This window comes from Thermobia domestica, chromosome 14 (assembly GCF_964235325.1).
Source record: "Thermobia domestica chromosome 14, izTheDome1.hap1.1, whole genome shotgun sequence".
Classification (NCBI taxonomy): domain Eukaryota; kingdom Metazoa; phylum Arthropoda; class Insecta; order Zygentoma; family Lepismatidae; genus Thermobia; species Thermobia domestica.
The window spans coordinates 121,418,911-121,439,473 of NC_137467.1; the positions used below are offsets into that span (position 1 = coordinate 121,418,911).

The window sequence follows — 20,563 nt, forward strand, 5'->3', positions numbered from 1 at the left end:
GACCATCCTAAATATGAGAAATGGTCGAAAGGATATGTGATACAAGATCACAAACTTTATAAGATCCTTTTCTCACCATCCTTTCCTAAATTGAGGCTCTGCATACCAGCATCTCTCAAAGATACAATCTTTGAAGAATTTCACACTGACAGTCACCCTGGTATTCAGAAGTTAAAATTTCTCATTAAGATCGTTAGTACATCCCCAATCTTCAAAAATGGCTGCATAAAAAGATAAACGCTTGTATTGATTGTAACAAATTTAAACGAAATTATAGACCTAACAACATTCATGTCCAAACTCATGAACACAAACATTTGTTTGATGCGTTCTTTGTGGATGTTGTAGGAAAATTACCAACTTCTGATGGTTATAATTATTTCTATATAGCTACTGAAGCTCTAACGTCATTTTCCATCTGTAAACCTGTCAAAGATATGACGGCTACCACTTTTATAGATTTCGTACAGAATGAGATCATTATCAAATATGGGGTACCGCGTATATTATATCTTGACAAAAGTCCAAACCATCAAGCAGCGAAAACTCAAGAATTTTTAAAATCATTAAATATTGAGGTTTGCTATGCACTTCCAGCATCACACAAAACTATAGGCTCTGTAGAACAAACAGCACAAAAGATACAAAACGCTCTTCGTTTTCTTACGAAGCTAGACCATCAAACATGGTCACATTATCTTCAGCAAGCTGTTAGTTTCTGCAATAATTCACCTCATACTCAGACAGGAACTTCGCCCTTTTCCCTCCTCTTCGGAGTGAATTTTAGATATCCCGTAGATAACATTCTCAGAATTCCTAAGGAAGATCCCGATGTTAATGAAAGATTATTACAATTGGATGAACTTCGCTCCTTAGTTAACTTCCATAAACATAGGATTTTCCAACTACTTAAACAGAAAATTGAATCAAAAAACAAACTAGTTTCATATACACCAGGCGATCAGGTTATGGTACAACGTCTTTATACAAAATGTGGCGAGTCTCCTAGTCTTCGAGAGAAGTATCAAGGGCCTTATACCATTAAAGCCAAGACGCATGACTCTAACCAATATATTATACATATTGACGGCAATTTACAGAATGTTGCACAGGAACGTCTTAAGTTATACATTCCAGATGTTCCTCATGATCCATTATTTCAGGCCAAATATCGCAAATTTATGGCGAATCAAGCCTCGAAATAATCCTATTCAAACAAAACTCTTTTATCGAGTTTCTTTTAGTGTTTTCTGTTAAACACATATATTATCTCCAATAATCTAAACATAATATGTTAATTTATTCCTTGTTTATAGAAATACATAGATATTTCCTTTCAGTAGAGATGAGATTATTTTAGTATTAGTATTATTATTATTAATTGTTTATTCTTATCTATATATATGGTATTTTTTATGGTGTTGGATCACTTTTATTTTGTTTCGTATTTCTTTTCATATTATCACATACTTTCACTTTCCATAGCCATTTCACTTTTAATAAGTAATGTTTGTAGTATACTATTTAATTATAATAGTTTCGAAAGTTCTACGCCTTAACTAGGTCACGTGCGTTCAGTCAGTCCAAGCATACAGTTTTCACTTTCGGCGATATTATTTATAATTTCCATTATCCTTTTCGTTCAATTCCCATAGTTCATTAGGTTAATTTTCCCACCCTAAAATATTATTTTGTTTAAATACCTTATTTCTTTTAGGCAAAACAAAATTTTACGAATATTAATACGAATATTTTGTTATAAATATTCTTTAGAAAAGGTTCATTACAATTTAAGTTACTTACATTACAATTTAGCATATTTCAATTCATTAAAATTTCAATTTTCATTTTCCTATTCCATTTTTTACTAGTTATTGCATCTGATATTTACTTTCAGTAATATAAGCAAAGAAATGAAATTTATATTCACTATATTCTTTAATATATAGATCTTTTAGTGTAATATATCTCTATATATTTTCAATTTTTAAGTTTTATATATATCAATTTTGAGATTCTTTGCACAGGATGTATTATCTGTGTAGTATGTGATGTAAATATGTAACACATTCATATATTGAGTTACTATGTGTATAAGGATATTAATAATAATATCCCATTATCCCATCCTAGTTAGATCATCGCGTTACCAACCCATTCCCAATTTTCCTTTTTCCTTGTATATATATATTTTATATTAGTATTTATCGAATTTTAATTCTCATATCTCATTCTCTACACGCTCAACTGCTATATGAGTACCACAATAAGAAGCTATCAACTAGCCTTCCTGGGGACAACGATTTGACCTCAGATGACCTCTTGTCAAGACGAGATGTCCATCGCTATCAGACGCCAGATGACGCCATTCCAGTATCCAGACGACTTCATGGCAGTTCCAGTTCCAGTATCCAGACGACTCCATGGCAGTTCCAGAGTTCAACCGACTTCATGGCAGTTTCAGTAGCAGATCCCAGAGAACTTCACAGCCCCGGAAACGCCATCAATCTGTTTCCAAGATTGATACCACATGGTCTCAGGAAGAAGATGTCTTCTCCATCGTCATTCCGCTTCCAGGATTGACTCCTAGTTCCAGTGAGAAGATGCTCCTTCCAGCCGCTGTTCCAGTTTTCCGGTTACTGTTTCCAGCATAATCTCCAGCCCGAGAGCAAGGCAGTAACTACATCTGCTTCGAATCACGCCAAGCTTCCGATTCATCATCTCTCGCTCACCATGATTCTACGCATCTTTAACAACCCTGCATCCCTGTTCCTGACGAGCGCGCTAAGGACAGAATCATCAACTGTAGCAGAATTTCCAACCCAGTCCTTTCATCATCGTTGGTTCTCCAGCCAAGAACAAGTTTCCAGCAAGGGTCCAGACTTCGATTCTTCGCATCATACCGATGTTGAAACATCTCATCACACATCGCTCGTCGCAGTTATCTTCGAGACTGGCCATCTTAGAAGATCACCGCCTCCTATGAGATGTGTCCATCGTTCTCCAAGTCGACGCCTCTGCCAGAGACTTCTCAACGGGATTCATGGAAGACGTCCCATAGAATCAGACGTTATGAGATTCACTGCAAGGTTCTTCTTCAATCAATGCTTAGATGCGTCATCATCATCATCATCTTCATCTTCTCAGATGGGCAGGTACCAACCACTCCACCGTTTACAACTCTCGCTGTTATTCCAGCTACCGTTGCATACATGACGTCATCGATGGTTGTCAACAAACTTGCTCCAGTTCAATGAACGATCTTCAATACCTCTACGTATTGACTACTCCCCTTTTGTTTACAAACACTTGTGTTTAGTGTTTCCTTTAGTGAAAGTGTTTTCTAGTGCTTACAGTACTCTTACAAAAATATCATACAGTAGAACCTCATTACATAGACACCAACCATAGTGCGTGTAGTCTATGAAATATTAAAAAGTCGTTCTCTTCATTATTTGATACATGAATTATACAAATAAGAGAACTTTAAAACGAAGAGAGGGCTATGTGTTAACTATTGTTAACAACGTTTAAAAAGATCTATGAAATATTAAAATTATTATTATGAAAATTAAAGGCATCAAAAAACTTTTGATCATGTATGTACAGCAATTTCATATATAGTGTATAGATAGAATGTGAAGAAAACTTTCAAATACGAAAACAACTTAGAAATAGAATTCAAGGATGTATGACGTCCGAGTTGTTTTGTAGTAAAAGCCAGTGAAGTACTTCACGTTTCATATAAATACTTCCCAAATTTCACTGTCGGGGAGAAGCGACAAAGAAGCTATAGAGAAAGCACTGGCGATAGCTACGGATGAAACATGGACTTCTGGCTGACGAGATTTGAGAATTATCCGTTCTCGATTTATTTCATGTAAGTTTACCTTTTCTTTATGTTGAATTTGTTCTTGATATGAGAATGTATTTTATCAGTTCTCATGGAGGTCTCCTGATAGGCCAATTCATGCTATCAGATCCTTCAGATCTTGGTGAAGCTTTATTTAATTTTGCAATTATTGATAGCACACATTTAGTGTACTAAGTTCTGACAATATTCAATTACCATGTCTGCAACTTCTGTAATATTTGATTTGTCATTCAATAAATCTGCATCTATTTGAATTTAATTTATGAGGCATTTGAAAACCTAAAATTAAAACAATGAACCACTATACTACCAATATCAGGTTTCTACCAATATCAAGTCAAAACTCTCTTTAGAATATCACTATGGAAATAATCCTAACTCCTTTAGTAACCTTTTAGTGATTATATTTAAAGTTAACCATCCTTTTAGAAACCGACACACTACAGTTTGTCAGTGTAAATTGTTCACTTTTCTCCGCGTTTCATTCACTTCCTTTATGCCCCCCTCTGGCGCCGCCACTGTTTCGCCATCACTTATGCATAATTGAATTCTTCGGATGAGGTTTCCTTTGATATCTTTTGCCCCGACATTCGTATTTCTCTCCGTTCTTGCGATATTGCATACTATCTTTTGTAGAATAATACAGAAGCAAGGAGAGCAAGGTATGTCTTCTGAATGAGAACGGTGTGGCAGAAAATGAAAACAGCTGCGAGATTGGATTGAGAGGCTTTTGCCTTGGCTGTACCAGGCAAAGCTTCCAGGAGCATGAAATGCAGCGGCTACTTATTCTAATGCAGGTTATAAGATAAGCTGGATGACTGTTGTCAGACAATTTAATGAAAAAGGGTTACATAAGAAAACTCTTGAGAACCCACTTTTAGCTTATAAACATGTTAACGCTAGAAGAGAGTTCGTGACTAGACACGGTGCATGGAGTGATGAACAGCGGTGGGACGTAATTTTCTTGGATGAGGACAAGTTTATGATTGTTGGAAATGACAGTGGAATGCAATTTTAAATGAGAAAATGTGAAGCCAAAGTACGTTTCGAAAAGAAGGAAATTTGACGAAAGTGCCACGATGTGCGAATGCTTTACTTCAAATGGAGTAGGATGAATTAAAATCTGGAAAAAACAAGTTAATGCGGTATATTACATTGATTTTCTGAACCGAAAGTTACTACGACCACCTGTTGACTATTTCTCAGGTTCTAATTTGAGTTGATTTATTTTCGAAGACGACAATGCGCCGCGTCACAGAGCATAGAGTGTAGCGGACTGGTTTCGAAGTATGAATTTCCAAAGATTATGGTGGCCACCTAATTCTCTGGATATGAATCCTATATAGAATGTGACATATGTCACAAAAAATACATGGGAAGATATATCAGTCTAGAAGACAAATCACTGAGAAGCTGGTTCGAATCTGGCACCTCGAACTGGATATTACCTAGGTACATTAAGTAAAACACTTGTAAACATCATATCCCGTTGGTTTGCAGCATTAAGGGCTGCCTGTGGCGGTATAATATAAGACTGAAGTGTCATAGATTGTGTTGTAAACAATTTTCTTTTTTCATTTACTTTCAATAACTTATCTGTCTAGCGATAAACTTGGCACAGAGTTACTGAAGGCGCAGAGAGAGAGTGAGATATTTCAAATGAAGCAGTATAGTCAACTGGAACGTTTGTTTAATCTTTATATTCTATACTTCCTTGAGAATTATACGCTATCTATAACTTTTTTTTTAAACATTCTCTACACAACTCTTCTACAGTCGATTACCGTATTTTCTTAATCCATCTAAATTGTAACATAATCTTTCTATAAACATCTTCATTCTAGAAATAATAGTATCTTCTTTGAGTCTGTTCACAGGCTATTCTCGTAACAACCACCACATCTGATATGTGTACTTTTCCATGACATTTTCTAATCCAATTGTATTCTCAAGAGCACCCAAGCCCTCGGTCCGCTGTATCGTCACAATAACTTTAAATCTGCAAACTGCCTGCACACTAGCGTCATCTATTGGAATCAGGCAGTGCGGCGTTAACTATTACGAATTAACATTACACACAAACTGACATAGTTTGCTTTTATAGCAGGAATTAAATTCAGGACTGCTACACTGTGTACTTCCTCCATTCCTTCTGGTCTGTTCCTTTGCATATTCTTCATTATTCCATATAACTGTTTTAGTCATTATTTGTTTCCAGATCTGAACTGAATTCTGATCACGCTTTGTCTTTTCTTCTTTTACTCTTTTCTTACACTTTTTCCTTTTCTTCGTATTTGTCTCCAATATTCTTCATATTTTTGCCCTAGTATTTGGCACAATTTCTCACTGACTGTCATACTTCTATTCACCCACTTGAATTTTTCTTCTTCTCCCAGGGTGTTATACCTCATGTTTCTTCCATCGCGTTATCAGTTTCCTTAAATTTATTACTCTTTTTCTATCAATTTAACTTCATGTTTTGGCATTTACGAACTTATCTTTTATCTGAATTTCTTTCTTACTTTGTTGGTACTGGAGCTGTGTCAAAGGTTTTTGATTTCTTTGTTTTCTGAAGCCCCCAACCAATAACTCATGATAAGCACCCATTCCTACACTACGTAATACTGTAATGCTTATGTTCCTAAGTGTTTTTCCCCAATCCAACTGTATTTTTTCGCGGTAATAGATAAATAGTTTTCTTAAGGTAGGATAAAAAAGAAAAGGCTTTTTACATCTAACGTAGCTAACATCTGATCTAGTTAATATAATTGATTCAAATCTATACGAAGTCAATAGGATATGTCGGATTCTCTTGAATTTGAAGTTAGATAATTCGAACAGAAGTTTATTCCTTGAAAATTGTATTGAAAACAATGATAAAAATCATAGATAAAATTTTGAACTTCCTGTCTAGATAATCAGAAGTAATAGTTCAACAATCTTTACGTTGAACAGATTGGAAACATAAGAATGTGTGTAGTTTCAACTGATTTTCAGTTATTCAGAGGCAGCCGTAAGGAAGAGTGACACAAAAAAACAATCCATCTGATAATGAAGACGAGATCAAGAAAGAGCATATTTCGAACTCATATGAAGATTCCGAAATGGTTAACAGTTTAAGACTGAGCTCCCTTATGGCTAAGCGATTAGCGTACGCGCCTTTGGCGTGGAAGACCTGGGTTTGATTCCAGGAGGGAACTTACGTGGTTTGGATTCCACGTTAAGCTGTTAACTCCACGTTTCATATAGTCTCACTGCTGAAAGGAACGGTACACCCAAAATCAAATCAAAAGTTTAAGATTTATTCGAAGTCAACCAAAACGTTACTAATGATATCTTTCAGACTAGAAATAAAATTGAATATTTTGCTGATCCCGTAACCACACTTAAATTAAAGCAAAGCTCACGAATTTCCTTAAATTAGAACAGATAATTAGAATTGATACTCGTGTAATCTTGTCTATTAATTCAGTGTATGTAGTACTGTACTTAAATCTGTTTTCCATGATACCTGTAGCTTAAGTGCGAGTATCATGGACTGTATCATTTGTGGTATTATATCACGCATATAATATGCTGCCCTACAGGTAAAGTCTACTGCATGTTAATTATGTTTTTCTTAATACAGTAGTTTTGGTTGCCTGATTTTGGATATTTAAAAATACATATTTTTGATATTTCGAATTTTATTCGCGTCCTCTTGGACTTCGAATTAAAAACAATCCACTGTATATTTTACTAGCTTACATTCTTCTCACATCTTTATATGATGTTAATTTCTAACATTTTACCAGAAATGTGGTTGTAATCGATGTTTTTGGATCAACAGGTCCAATATATTTCAATCAAAGATTTTCTTGTACGCCTTATAACTGGACAACTACATACAGTATAGCTAAACCCAAACTATCACTTAACTCAATATGGTGTGCTTATTCCGTAGAAAATACGGAAACTCGATTTAGGGGCCGTTCAAAAATTTTGTGACCCTTATCCAAAAACTAATTATTGGTCAAGATCGCAATTTTTTTTCTCCACTTTACTTGTATGTGCACTCAAGTATGTTCAAGTATTAGTAGTAGTAGTTTGCTTGTATCTGTAAATATTTAAAAAATAACGTATGTAAAAGCATTTTTTCAAACTTGCAAAATACTTTTGACAAAACTTATAAACAAATTTTGCATGTCTATTCAGGTGTGTCAATGAAACTTTCAAACAATTCCATAAATAACATCTCTTTTATTCTTTTAGGCACTATCTAGTTACCATTACTTACAAAGGTCAGCATGGAAGCTTTCAGATATATCTATAGAACATACAAAAAAAAGTCAGTTTCAACGCCTAACATATTAACAGTGAAGTACAAAAAAAACCTACATACATAAATCTGTACATATATTACATTTGAAAAAAAAAAAAAAAAAAACGATACTGTCCTTACAAAGTATTATCATACGTAGTTATTGTCATACCCAAAACACTATCCCGATGTCACAAACGTTGGACAACTCGAGACAAATAAAGGGAAACCCCTCCACACGGAGTCAACTGGAAAAAAGAGCAACAAGGCACCAGGATATATTAGTATTCGCCATTTTACAGAATTCTTTAGTTCATAATCTAGAGACATTATCCATTCCCACAAACAGAAAAATCCTCTCACAAAAAATGCACCACGAAAAAAAAAAAAAAAAAAAAAATAGAGAGAGAATTACTTCACAGCAATTTGGAATTTTGTGTATATATATGTTAGCAAATTTTTAAATAACTCACGATGATAATTCATGATGATATTCGATGATAAATGAAATACAATGATTTATACAATGAGGAATGATATATGATAATTATTTATGACACTTTGTCGAGACGTTTTACTGTAAGCTGGACCTGGTACAAAGAATACAAAGCATATTCTGGTAACAAATATTTTACTTCTAACAACTTGTACTCTCATTTTCTCTACGGAAGTGACAGACATATACAGAATTTATAATATTAGTTTCATACAGTTTTAAGGCAACTTCTGGTTCGCACTTTTTCATAATGTAAATTAACAGCATTCTACACTCGTACAATTTAACATAGCCTTGGCATAACAATTATTGAGCAATGAAAAAAATCTCTCAGCAAAAGAGTTTTCTTTATTTATATAAAATACTTTGAAAACATTTGGCAGAAAACTTTATATAACAAAAGTCTCTATCTCAACATCAGATCTGTTATGTTTTTAATGGAGGAACTTATCTCGCAATAAAACCTATTGAATAACACGAAGATCAGCTTCGTTTTTCCAATACGTGGCATCCCCCTCCCCCTTCTTCAAGAAACGCGGCTGCTTACTCGATGTGAGTTAAAATACAATCATAACGCACTTTTTTCAGACTCAAAGAATAAAATCAAGTACCAAGCTACCACTGGTAAAGGACAATATAACCTTCCCAATAAAAACGTACCAATTCCCGAGAGCTTCATATGCAGACCAGCTGCAACACAAGAAACTCAGCTACTGCGACCACTGATGGCTTAATTTAAAACTTTCGGCATTACAAGAAGGCAGTGCCGAAGAATAATAAATTACTTTTGCTGTAGCTGCGTGCAATTGGAGTTGTTCAGAAACTCCAATGCAACCGATGGCACAAATTGGCTTAAGCCACTTAGTACTTCCCAGAACATTTCAGGTACACATTCAAACTTCTACCCCCAATACACGATCGACAACATATTCAAACCTCTTCTCAGACTGCGACTCGCTTTCTTCTTGTGTCTGCGTAACTTGTGAAGATGCACTGTCCGACTCTTGATTCGATTCTTCAGATTCCACAGAAGTTCCATCCGATGAGCTGGTCTTCAGGGTCCCATCTCTCTTCAGTGTACTACAATCCGAAGCACCATCATCGTCTTTACCCTCGCTTAAAGGCAACACAGGTACACTTATGTTTGGTCGCGTAAAGAAAGCCATCTTTTCCCTGGGGAAAAAAATCAACTTTTAATAAATCTATTCACTGTTTTACAGTGAACAACATTTACATATTTCTCTTGATAAAACAAGCCTTTCTCTATATTGCATTTTTATAATTTACTCTAATCTTACTACAGAAAGAAAGATAATACTACTGAAAGAAAGAAAGAAAGAAAGAAAGATAATACTAAAAATTACTACTTAATTTTCATCTTTTAAATACCATTAACTACGAATAAACTGGCGTTTCTTATGTTTCTTTATTGTTGTTTTGTTTCGAATACAGCGGAAAATAGTTCCAAACTTATCATGAAATAGCAAAATGTTTAATTATTTACTATTTTCTGATCATCATGTATCCACAGGCGCACACAATCTATATCTATTAAGATTAGTTCAAATTACGAATACCACTAACTACTGCCGCGGCGAAATAATTATAGCTGTGTAAAAATAAATTACTTTTAAGAATTCCACACAAAAGACCGGATTTCGCATTTCCATTTCAAGATTACCGGTAGTATTAAATTAACATGTGAATGCGGTTTTAATAGATACTTACTAAAACCAAGAAAATATATTATTTCTTGTTTACTCTGTATTAGGTAAAATACTACTTAACTCTGCTAAAGACAGTAAAGAGAATAGGCAAAACATATAATTATTAATGAATGAGTTTGCATTCGTAATAAAAATTACAGACATTAAATATTTCACCCATATATTTATGCAACTAGCAGCTTAGATACTTTGAGGGTTGCATATCAGCGTTACAAGAAACGTACATTTATGAATAAATGAGATATGGATAGCCACCATTAATCGTTACCATGAAGATGTTAACGAATTGACTCTGTTAACAAGTAGTTGTCTGTTGCAAAATAAACAAATAAGAAATTCGCTTTCGTTCACGGGTTATCGTGTAGAGTAACCAACGGATGGACGTTATTAACATTGCAATCTTGTACGGACCACTGGTGTGATAATAAACCTATCAATATGAATGTAATAATAATAATAATAATAATAATAATAATAATAATAATAATAATAATAATAATTCATGTTTGCGGGCCGATTTGACCCCTCCCCCTCCTTTGTCATAAGTGCTACCCATTTTTGTTTCCCCCAAAATTACTTTCATTTGTTTTCTTATATCTAAAACTAGTATTACTTTTCAAAAATGTTGCTTTACTCCTTTATATAAACACTTAGGCTTTCATAGAACTTGTCGACTGTTAGTTATAATACTGGTTTTCTGCATAGTATTATAAGAAATTTTGGTATAATATATAAGCAGTTTTACGCACTATATTGAGCCCGTTTTTTAAAAATAAAAGGCACAATTCCTTCAAAAGTTTCTTTTTCGAAAGTTTGTCCAACACGTTAACTCAAATTGAACAAATATACTCTGAAAGCTACTTAAAACCAGCGCGGAAAAATTTGATCCCCCCATGGTCCTTCATGTAGCAGATGAGAGCACGGACTTTTTAGGGTTAACATTCTTAAGAGTCAATCTAACAAAAAATATTAACTGGAAAGTTTCCACGACTAAAGTGAACATTGTAAAAACATCAAGTATTTCGTTCTATGTCAAAATCTATTGTGGAAGGCTAAAAAGGAAAGAGCAAAGACGATCCTGATGCAGTCAACGTAATTTCGCATGGTGATGCGTAGGAAAGAAAAAAGGGTAAATGTCATGTGCAAACTATATACGTGAAAGATGAGCAATGAAAAGCCATACAGTACAAAATGTTGGCTATCTATATAATATTTTATTTATTATAGGTTAATGATTTCCATATAAATTAGAACAGAGATGGCTCTTTCGCAATCGGGGTTCATTATCCCTAAAAAGACTCACGCTCACTAAATACTAACTACAATGGGGTTCGAGCTAGCTCAATCACGCTCAAATTTACTTCATCGGGGTCTGCGCTCGCTCGAACTTAGATTCTGTCTCGCTATCTCCTTACAGTACTTGTGTTTGCACGTGCTCGTGTACAATGATTGAACTTTAGGCAGATTAAGTCCGAGAGTTAGATATCCCTGCTCTGTTCTGTATCTAATTCTGATTTCTGATTTTTACTCAAGAATTACTGGAATCTCTTTCTATATTAAGTTTTGATTCATGAATATTATAACCTGATTTATCTCGTTGACTTGTTTCTCACAAATGTTCTAAAATTCCGAAACACTATTTCAGGTACTTGTTACATTATCCCTAATACATGTCCCGGTGTTCCTCTTTGTCGTAGTAAGAATAAAGTACTTCACACAAGTATAAATGGCTTTGTAAATGCCTGAGTCAAAATGCACGTTAAGTACCTTTTACGATCGGTAACTTCTTAATGTTTTGGAGTAATGTTGAAGTGAAATTTAAGCATGACTGCCTTTAAGTCATATTAAGTTAGGGTAAATGTGCAGTTTCGAAGCAAGATTAAATTATTTTATTTCTGCTGGGTTATCTTCTATTCTCGTTGAACCTAACTAAATCTTTGAACATACTCATCTTCCCAAAAATTCAGGCCCGGATTTATACATTTCCCTTAACATTAGGGAAGGCACCTAAGAAGTCCTTATGAAAAAACATATGACAAGAAAAGCAAATTTGCAATATAGAAAAGGAAGATTCTTTTGATTTCATAAATTCTGCCAAATATATTACGAATGAAGAGAAAATACTTATGGGCCAATCCCTCACAATACTCGTTCTCTTCAGGCACAACACGATGTGCACTCTAGAGGGCCACACACAAACTCGATACTAACAACTGCAGTTCATATTCCGCAAAGATGGCTTACCGATTTCAATTACTTACTGCCAACTCTTGGAACTTTCAACATAAATGTGCGAATGCAAATAGCTGTTTGTAAGAGAAGGAAATTATACAGTAATTGATTGTCATAGCTTGTTAATACTTTACTTAACTAAGCAAAAATTTTATTCCATTTCAAAACTGTTTATTAATTATGTAATATGAATAAGAAAATTGTTATACTGGTTAGTCATCACACATCTGCATATACATCAGAACAGCATTGTCACATCTCAACTCTATAATAATTACCTAGGTACCTGCCAGGTAGGAGCATGATTATGCTGTTTTATTAATATAGTTTCTAAGCGACTTGTATTACACCCCTGGATGAGCCGCGGTTGGGTAACGTACAGAGAAAGAATTTCCGGGAGATTTATAACTACGAGCCTTAGAGTGTTGATTTTCAATTATTAACCTTAAGTTCTAGCATTAGAAGCTTTCCAAAATCTTTTTCCTCTTACGCAGCTTCTGCGAATAGCTTCTGTGCGCAGTGATTTTTTTTACCCCCTTTTTTTTTTTTTTTTTAACTTTATAATCAATATATAACTAAATCAATCACTGACAGCCTGAGCCTGCTCCAACGCCATCTGCTAAGAGACCATGGAACTACGTCCAGCCCAGCGACAAAAATGTGCTCAGCGCGTCGGTAGTCGTATCTCTTACAAGCGTATCAGGATCTTTCTGGATCTAGTGACCATCACGTTTTTATTCATGTAATTTCCAGTTTGCTTCATGACATTGGGTGGACACCAAAAACTTGGGATGCACCGGCCAGCAATCAAATATAGGACACATGGACGTGAGTCCAATGCTCCAACCATCAGACTATGGAGCACCCTTGACACATAATTACTTGACAGAATTTTGTTTTCTTCTGTTAAAATCAATATAAAATTAAGAGAATTTTAAAAGCATGTTGGAATGTTGGATTATGACTTCTGAAACAGTTCCTCAACGTATACACCTTAACTTCTAACAAGGGATTGCATTCAAGTTATATATATGCACAATTCAAAAGCAAGAGCAATACATGGAACTACTTACTTGAAAGAAATCATGTCTGGCTTTCCTTTCCCTGCTTTGCTTTTCCTCAATTTGTAGATTTCTTTCGAGGCCTTCTTTATCATCTTTTCCACTTTTTTGTCCTCTTGATTTTTGCTATGTCTACCGCTCTCAGCCTGCAATTCATAAACGAAATAAAATGAACTTAATAGCAGCAGTAGTAGTAGTAGTAGTAGTAGTAGTAGTAGTAAAAAAAAAAGAAAAAAGAAAGCCCGAAAACTGTTGCGTACGTTCTGAGAAAATATCCGTTTTACAAAGAAATTTCAAATTTTTGGAAAACACTCTCAATATTTGTGATGTCCTGCATTGTAATTAGATTATTTTAATTATTTTCTGATGAAAAAGCTAGCCCATCCAATAGTAGCTGACCTATCCTCTTCAGCGTGGATGGCTACTGATAATAACTGATGATAATATTCTTTACGAAGATAGATAACCAGTACATTTTTTTCCAATATGTTTGATTTCACTGTGCAAAATATCTATGCAATCTATGAAAAGGGCACATAGAAAACTTCAATCTACTACATCATATATGAATATGAATTTATGTATGGTGGCAGAAGAATATAACATGAATTCTGCAGCTTGTGAACAGACACGACAAATGTTTAAATGAAGTTGTCGATTATGTAGATAAGTGAGGGGAGTTTCAGGTATATAACATTTTTTTAAAATAAATACTGTGTTTTCATTTTGTATAATTAAACTGTCTTTATTTTCTGGATGACCCTCGTAGTTAAAATGTGGAAAAGACTGGCCAGGACATGGAGAAAAAATATTTTACTGGATGGATAAAAGACTGTAATCGATGGGTTGTATTAAAAAGGACAGTTCTTCCGACAAAGCAGAGAGATTAGCACACGATATTCCCTTTCTACTGCATTTTAAACCATGTGTATAGAGACAGCTTTCCAGTCTCTCTGTTTGAAACGTTATTCATCATTGAGCCTCGATCCCGTGTCATAGAAAACAGAAAGCCCGGCTGAGTGTTAAAAGCCAAGCACTAATGGTCATTTGCTTGATTGTCATACAGCCTTCAGGAGCAATTACACTTCTGTTTTACGGCAAGCAGAAAAACATTGCTCATCCTTTTAATTGCAACGTAACAAAATCAAGTATATGTTAATTGAGCTTTGGCCACATGTCTGATATTTTTTTTCATTGTAAAAATTAACAATAAATCACAGGTAAGTAATTAACATGCTATGCTACAAAATTTTCCTACTATCTAACTCGTAATTAGTATTCCGTCGTCTGTGCCTTAATTCCCTTGATTGATCAACGCCTCTGTTAGTTCATTACCAGACATAGCCTTCTATGTTACATTCTCTACTTGGGTTATGACAAAAATCACCATTGCCAGGTTATCTACCCGCCACGATTGTGCATTTATCCATCATCAACACGCAAACACACCAACTTTGGAAGGATATGTTACTTGCTCGTTTATTGGAAACTGCTGACAATCAAATTCCTTTTAGGTATTGGAATGTGTCAATTCCTGTCTCACATTGAAGAACTATTATATCATGTTCTGTCATCCGATAGACAAGGTGCCTTTGGATTAAACAACCACAGAGTGGTTAGCTGACTTGGTATTTGGTACTTTTCCGAAGTGGTCACCACATGTACACAACTAATCACACCATCTGACGTCATAACCCAATCTCAGGAAGAAAAAAAAAACTCATTGAAACTTCCTATTAGAATGGATTGGCGTTTTGTTATCCGTACAACTCATATCGTGTCTGGGTGTAAAAAATCGGAGTGCACTTTGGACTTATTTATTCGAAGTGCTAATGTGGGCATTATGTGGTGAGATTTATCCAACTTATAAAGTTGCAATAACTATTTACTTTTACCTTTTACCTTAATAAGCTGCTACGAATCTGTCAAGTTTCGTTTCTATTTCATATACAGAATAATTTGGTATTTACTAATTTATAATCTTAACACTGGAATTATTTCTAGCTCTTTTAGTTAATGGTGGACCAGCCCCGTATCTGATTTATTTTTATTTGTGAGTACGCTCTTTACCATTAATCAGTAATTCGCCATTAATATGTTCTTTTTCAATAATAACAAAATCTATCAGAATTAAACCAGACATAATGCCTAGAAATTTCAATAAACCGGAATCGAACAAAGGCCCTTTCTTTCTCCGGGATATTACATTGTATTTTTTTAAATTTATTTATTTATTTATTATCTACGTTCTTACTCATTTGGTTCTATCTTCCACCATTCCACCAACACAATTTAATGGCAAGCACATAATTACACTCCATCTTTTAGTTCACAATACAGAGGAAGAACTTACTGTTTCTTGGATCAGTGTAAGAAAAAACCTTCTTTTTTCAATTATTGGCAAGATTAATTACAACTTTCGATTATTCGTAACATCTTTGTAAGCACTAATGTTAATTTAAGAAAGATAATTTACCTGCATCATGAGATTCTGGAACTGTTCGTCTTCCAAGATCCACGAAGCAAGATCAGTATCGCCACGACTTCTAGCCTCTTCTAACCTCTTGATCAATTCCCGTAATCGCTGCAGTTCTTCACGCTGTTGTTGCAATTTCGTATGCTGTGCCTGAAGGTCCAGCTCCAGATCCAGCGACGTTCGGGCAGTGGTTGAATATAAATGACTCTGGGAGTGCTTCACGTCCTCCGACACAGATCCTGGTGGCTTTTTCCACCGAAGAGATCGTCGCTCGATCGAGTTACGTAGGAAGGGCCCCCGTCTGTATAATGGCATTGAACTATCACTGTCGCTACGATTCAGCTGCAAAGAAATAATACATACAATGTAAATAGTGAACACGTCAGACACATTATTCTTAAAATAATGCTATAACTTTATTGTATCTTAGTGCTTGCCCATGCGATACTGCTTCAAGAGCCGATCTTGCTCTTTTCTTCAGCCATTTGACCGCTTAAAGGACCAAATTATTATTTTTTTAAAGCAAAAATATTCTTACTTTGTTATTGCTTGTTTAGTAATTAATTCAAATTATTTTTTCATAAACTTTTCCCAATGTATACGAAAAAAAGAAAAAGTTTTGATTTTTATTCCCTGTTATCTCAGGTCTGCAAGAAACCGTTAGTAATAATGAATATGAAGTTAGTCCGAAGCGCCCTTACTTCCTGAGAATGAAAGGTACTAACGACACTTGCCGCATTTGTCGATTAGAATTTGTGGCACATAATTTCAATGCACTCTGGTAGATGGCACAAATGGGAACGTGGTAAACAATTTATTCTTAAAACTTGTTAGACTAGAGTATGAAATTCATAGGTATTGGAACACATGATTATCAAATAATTAAACTACAGATTAAGTCTCAAAGACTAGACAAAATATGTTGTGCAATAAATTAATTACAAGGAACGATGTGTAAGCAGTTGAGATTACCTCCTGTCACAATTAAATATGGCAATGTCAGAATGGACATATTTTCGGAAGAATAGACTAAGTGATGCTAACTACATAAGCACGTGTCTTACACTCAACGTTTGTAAGTGAAAACAGTATCCACAAGACAAATACTATTAATGAAGAAATCGGAACCTCTGTAGTATGATTACGTGTATAAGACATGTTGGGACATGGCTTGGAATGGAAAATTAATGGTAACATTGGGATTTCTTCCCTGTTATTCTGAGGTTTAAGTCCATTTAGTCCTGACAACAGAAGCGCTCAGAATTGTACACGTAATTACAGATTTGTATTTACCAACACCTAATATATCGTATCCCAAAGTATCCCCTTGATACTGTAACAACCTGCACAGATTTTAATTCAAGATTGCTTTCATGATCTCCTAAACAACTTCTATTATTCCCGATATGAACTGCATTCTGTTCTTTAATTTTCCTTTTCTCCTTCTTTTCCCCCTTCCTAGGATAAACCGAAATAACTTAATGTATTCCTTTATTTTAGAGCCATGTAGTAGCTGATTGATTTGTACTTACGTCCTTTGTCAGCAATGAGCCTACATAGAGCAAGATCTATTAAAGTGGGATCTCAACCGCTGTAATGCGTTCAATGCTTTCTCACTAGGAACTGAATTCGAAACCTCGTACACCAAAGGTACGCGTGTGCCACTACACCTAGGAAAACTTTTGTGTAATATTTTCACTATTTTCTAGAAAGTTGTTCTTTATTGTCGCCAATGCTCTAGCTGCAATGAAAATGAGGCTCTCGTGAGATCAGCGATGTCAAGCAGTGACGTGTCTGCTCAAAGGAAAGACAAGCCTTCGTATTCATTAGGTGGTTTTGGCAATACGGTGTTCACCCGTTCATCCAGAGTCGTGAGGATAACTGGGAAGATACCTGAAGGGCAGAAGCAGCAAACTCCGGTCTAGAAAACCAGCATTAACTGTGAGAGGAGCCAATGTGGCTGATCACATCACCCCAAGGGCATGAGTGCCACAAGATAGTTGGTAGGCCCTGCCTCCTTATGACCTGTCGCGCCAGGAGGTGTTATCTTTTAGTTCTTTATTATTATTATTATTATTATTATTATTATTATTATTATTATTATTATTATTATTATTATTATTTCTTAATGATCTTAACTGTTGTTAATATCGTAAAAAAGGAGGAAATTCGCTATTCACTTAAATATTAACTTTAACAAAATACAGCCATTAGAGCTGAAATAATAACAGCAATTTATTTAATAGTAGAATGTCACAAGAAAGAAAAGACAGTAATCACTTACCCTGCAAATGTATGGATTTTTGTTTACAGCTGCACTTGGAGAAAAGGTCTGTGAACGTTTGATTACTATGGCACGAGTAGGTTCATCAGTCCTTTTTCTCATTCCTTTCTCTGGGATAAATACGCATTCAGTATTGGTCTCTTTGTCCAGAGTTTCAATAGAGAAATCTACGGATTCCGAGCCTTCCACAGCTGTATCCTCCTGTGAAATACACATAATAAATACTCCTTAATATTCTTCATATTTAATATTTCCTCAATACTTATTTCATAATCATAACTAAAAAAAAAAAAATAAATAAATAAATAAAATAAAATAAAATGAAATAATAATTATATCACTTATTTTACAAACAGAACTTCACAAAAAATAAAAAAAATGCAATCACGTAATGCACAAACATACAAACACACACAAACACACATATACATTCCATTATAGTGCCCACTTGAATGTTTCACTCCTATATATATATATATATATATATATATATATATATATATATATATAGAGAGAGAGAGAGAGAGAGAGAGAGAGATCCTGACGCAACTAATCTCGTGATCAACCTAAGTTTGCAGTGACGTAAGCACTGGCCTACTCACAATCAGAAGGAAATTATTGTATTCATGTGCACATACAGCTGACAGCCAGTGTGTGAAGCGATGCTTAGCGTAGGAATGGACACAGAGCTTCCGATTGACGATCACGTAGGAGTCAGTCACGTTCGAGGATCAGTTAACAAACAGTAGGAATGAAACAGCCAAAATTTCTTTATCCGTGGGATCCTTGTTCCTTCCATTACACTAAAATTTATACACTTTCTGACCCCAATCAGAAATAAGCGCTCTACAACTGGCCACCGTGCCCATATATAGAATGGAACACTTCTCAGATCTTTAAAAAAAAAAAAAAAAAAAAATCCTTCGTTGTCTCTCTGGGCCTTATTGTTGAGTTTTCGTCAACGCAACAATCACATCTTAATTTGCGATAATATGCATAGCAGTTATAATTGCTCATTGGTTTTAACGTTGCGTTGCGATCACCAAATTGTACGATGAAAGCAAATTGTCTTTAATACATTATGGGAAACCTCGTGGTAAATAGGGAAATTTTAAAGATGCAAATTATAATAGAAAATTGGATCTTAATAAAGTATATTGTGATGTTCTTTGTGTTTCTACTTTGTGTTTATTTAAAAATGCGTACTTGCTTGGTTGGATCTGAGTTCCTTTCAGCACTGAGGGCAAATTATGCGTAGACCTACAGTTTAAAGGGTTCCCAGAGGGAATCGAAGCTGGGTCTCCCACACTGAAAGCGCATACGCTAACCTATAACCAAGGAATTTCAAGCGCAAGAGCTGATATTTCTTTCGTTCACATTGAAGTTTGTGGAAAAAGGCGATACGAATTGTACTCTAAAGCCTGAAAGTCATTTTCTTGTAACTGAGGATCACTGTCAATTTCAGCCGAAATTTCTTTTCACCGTGGGAGCCTCGTTGCTTCCATTGCACCAAAATTTATGCACTTTCTGACGAATGACACGCCTTGTAAAATCGTCCATTTTTTTTTCAATCGTGTACCTTTATTTTTCACCCCGTCTCGTGTCTTTGCGGGTTTTGACTCTTTCCGTTCTTCCAAGAGTACCTTTTTCACGCTCACTGACATGTCATATCAGCTGTAAGGCTAAGAACATTACTCACACTCTTACAGGGATCGGCAGGTCGTAAATATGAATACACGTTTAAAACAATTTGCCTTGCTTGGCTATTTAATGGACTGCCACCTCTACGTAATCAAAAATAACACAGAGGTAAACAGACACTGAACCTTCGCAAGGGACGCCATATTGCACATGTACAGCAGAAAACAACTATTCTATACACATATATAAATTATTGTACTTCACAGATATATAGTAGTTCTTTGATCAAATCATAACTGCATAATTTGTTCTACATAAAGGGTAATCTTCTTTAAAATGTGGGATTATTTGTTTGCGCGCATCAATAAACTGCACTGCTTGTTACAGAAAATGTTGCAGCCCTCTGTTCGTTTCTATAACTTGAGATCACTGCGTATTTTTGAGCATGCTTTATGTATACCGTATATTAACT

General features: G+C 35.0%; 2 protein-coding genes across 2 annotated transcripts in view; one reads left to right on the top strand and one right to left on the bottom strand.

Annotated features, from left to right (window-relative positions):
* The first annotated feature begins 437 nt into the window (after positions 1-437).
* Positions 438-1,205, top strand: LOC145669984 (uncharacterized). Its single transcript, XM_081738324.1, has one exon. It carries the CDS (start codon positions 438-440, stop codon positions 1,203-1,205), a length of 768 nt encoding a protein of 255 aa, XP_081594450.1.
* Positions 1,206-8,093: 6,888 nt separating this feature from the next.
* LOC145670306 (protein kibra-like) overlaps positions 8,094-20,563 on the bottom strand; it is a 118,753-nt gene continuing 106,283 nt past the window's right edge. Inside the window, exons 14-17 of the mRNA XM_081738780.1 lie at positions 18,451-18,651; positions 16,167-16,508; positions 13,703-13,836; positions 8,094-9,843 (exon numbers count right to left, since the gene is read on the bottom strand). Of these exons, the coding sequence (XP_081594906.1) occupies positions 9,564-9,843; positions 13,703-13,836; positions 16,167-16,508; positions 18,451-18,651 (957 nt within the window). The 3' untranslated portion in view covers positions 8,094-9,563. The remainder of the gene's footprint in view (positions 9,844-13,702; positions 13,837-16,166; positions 16,509-18,450; positions 18,652-20,563) is intronic.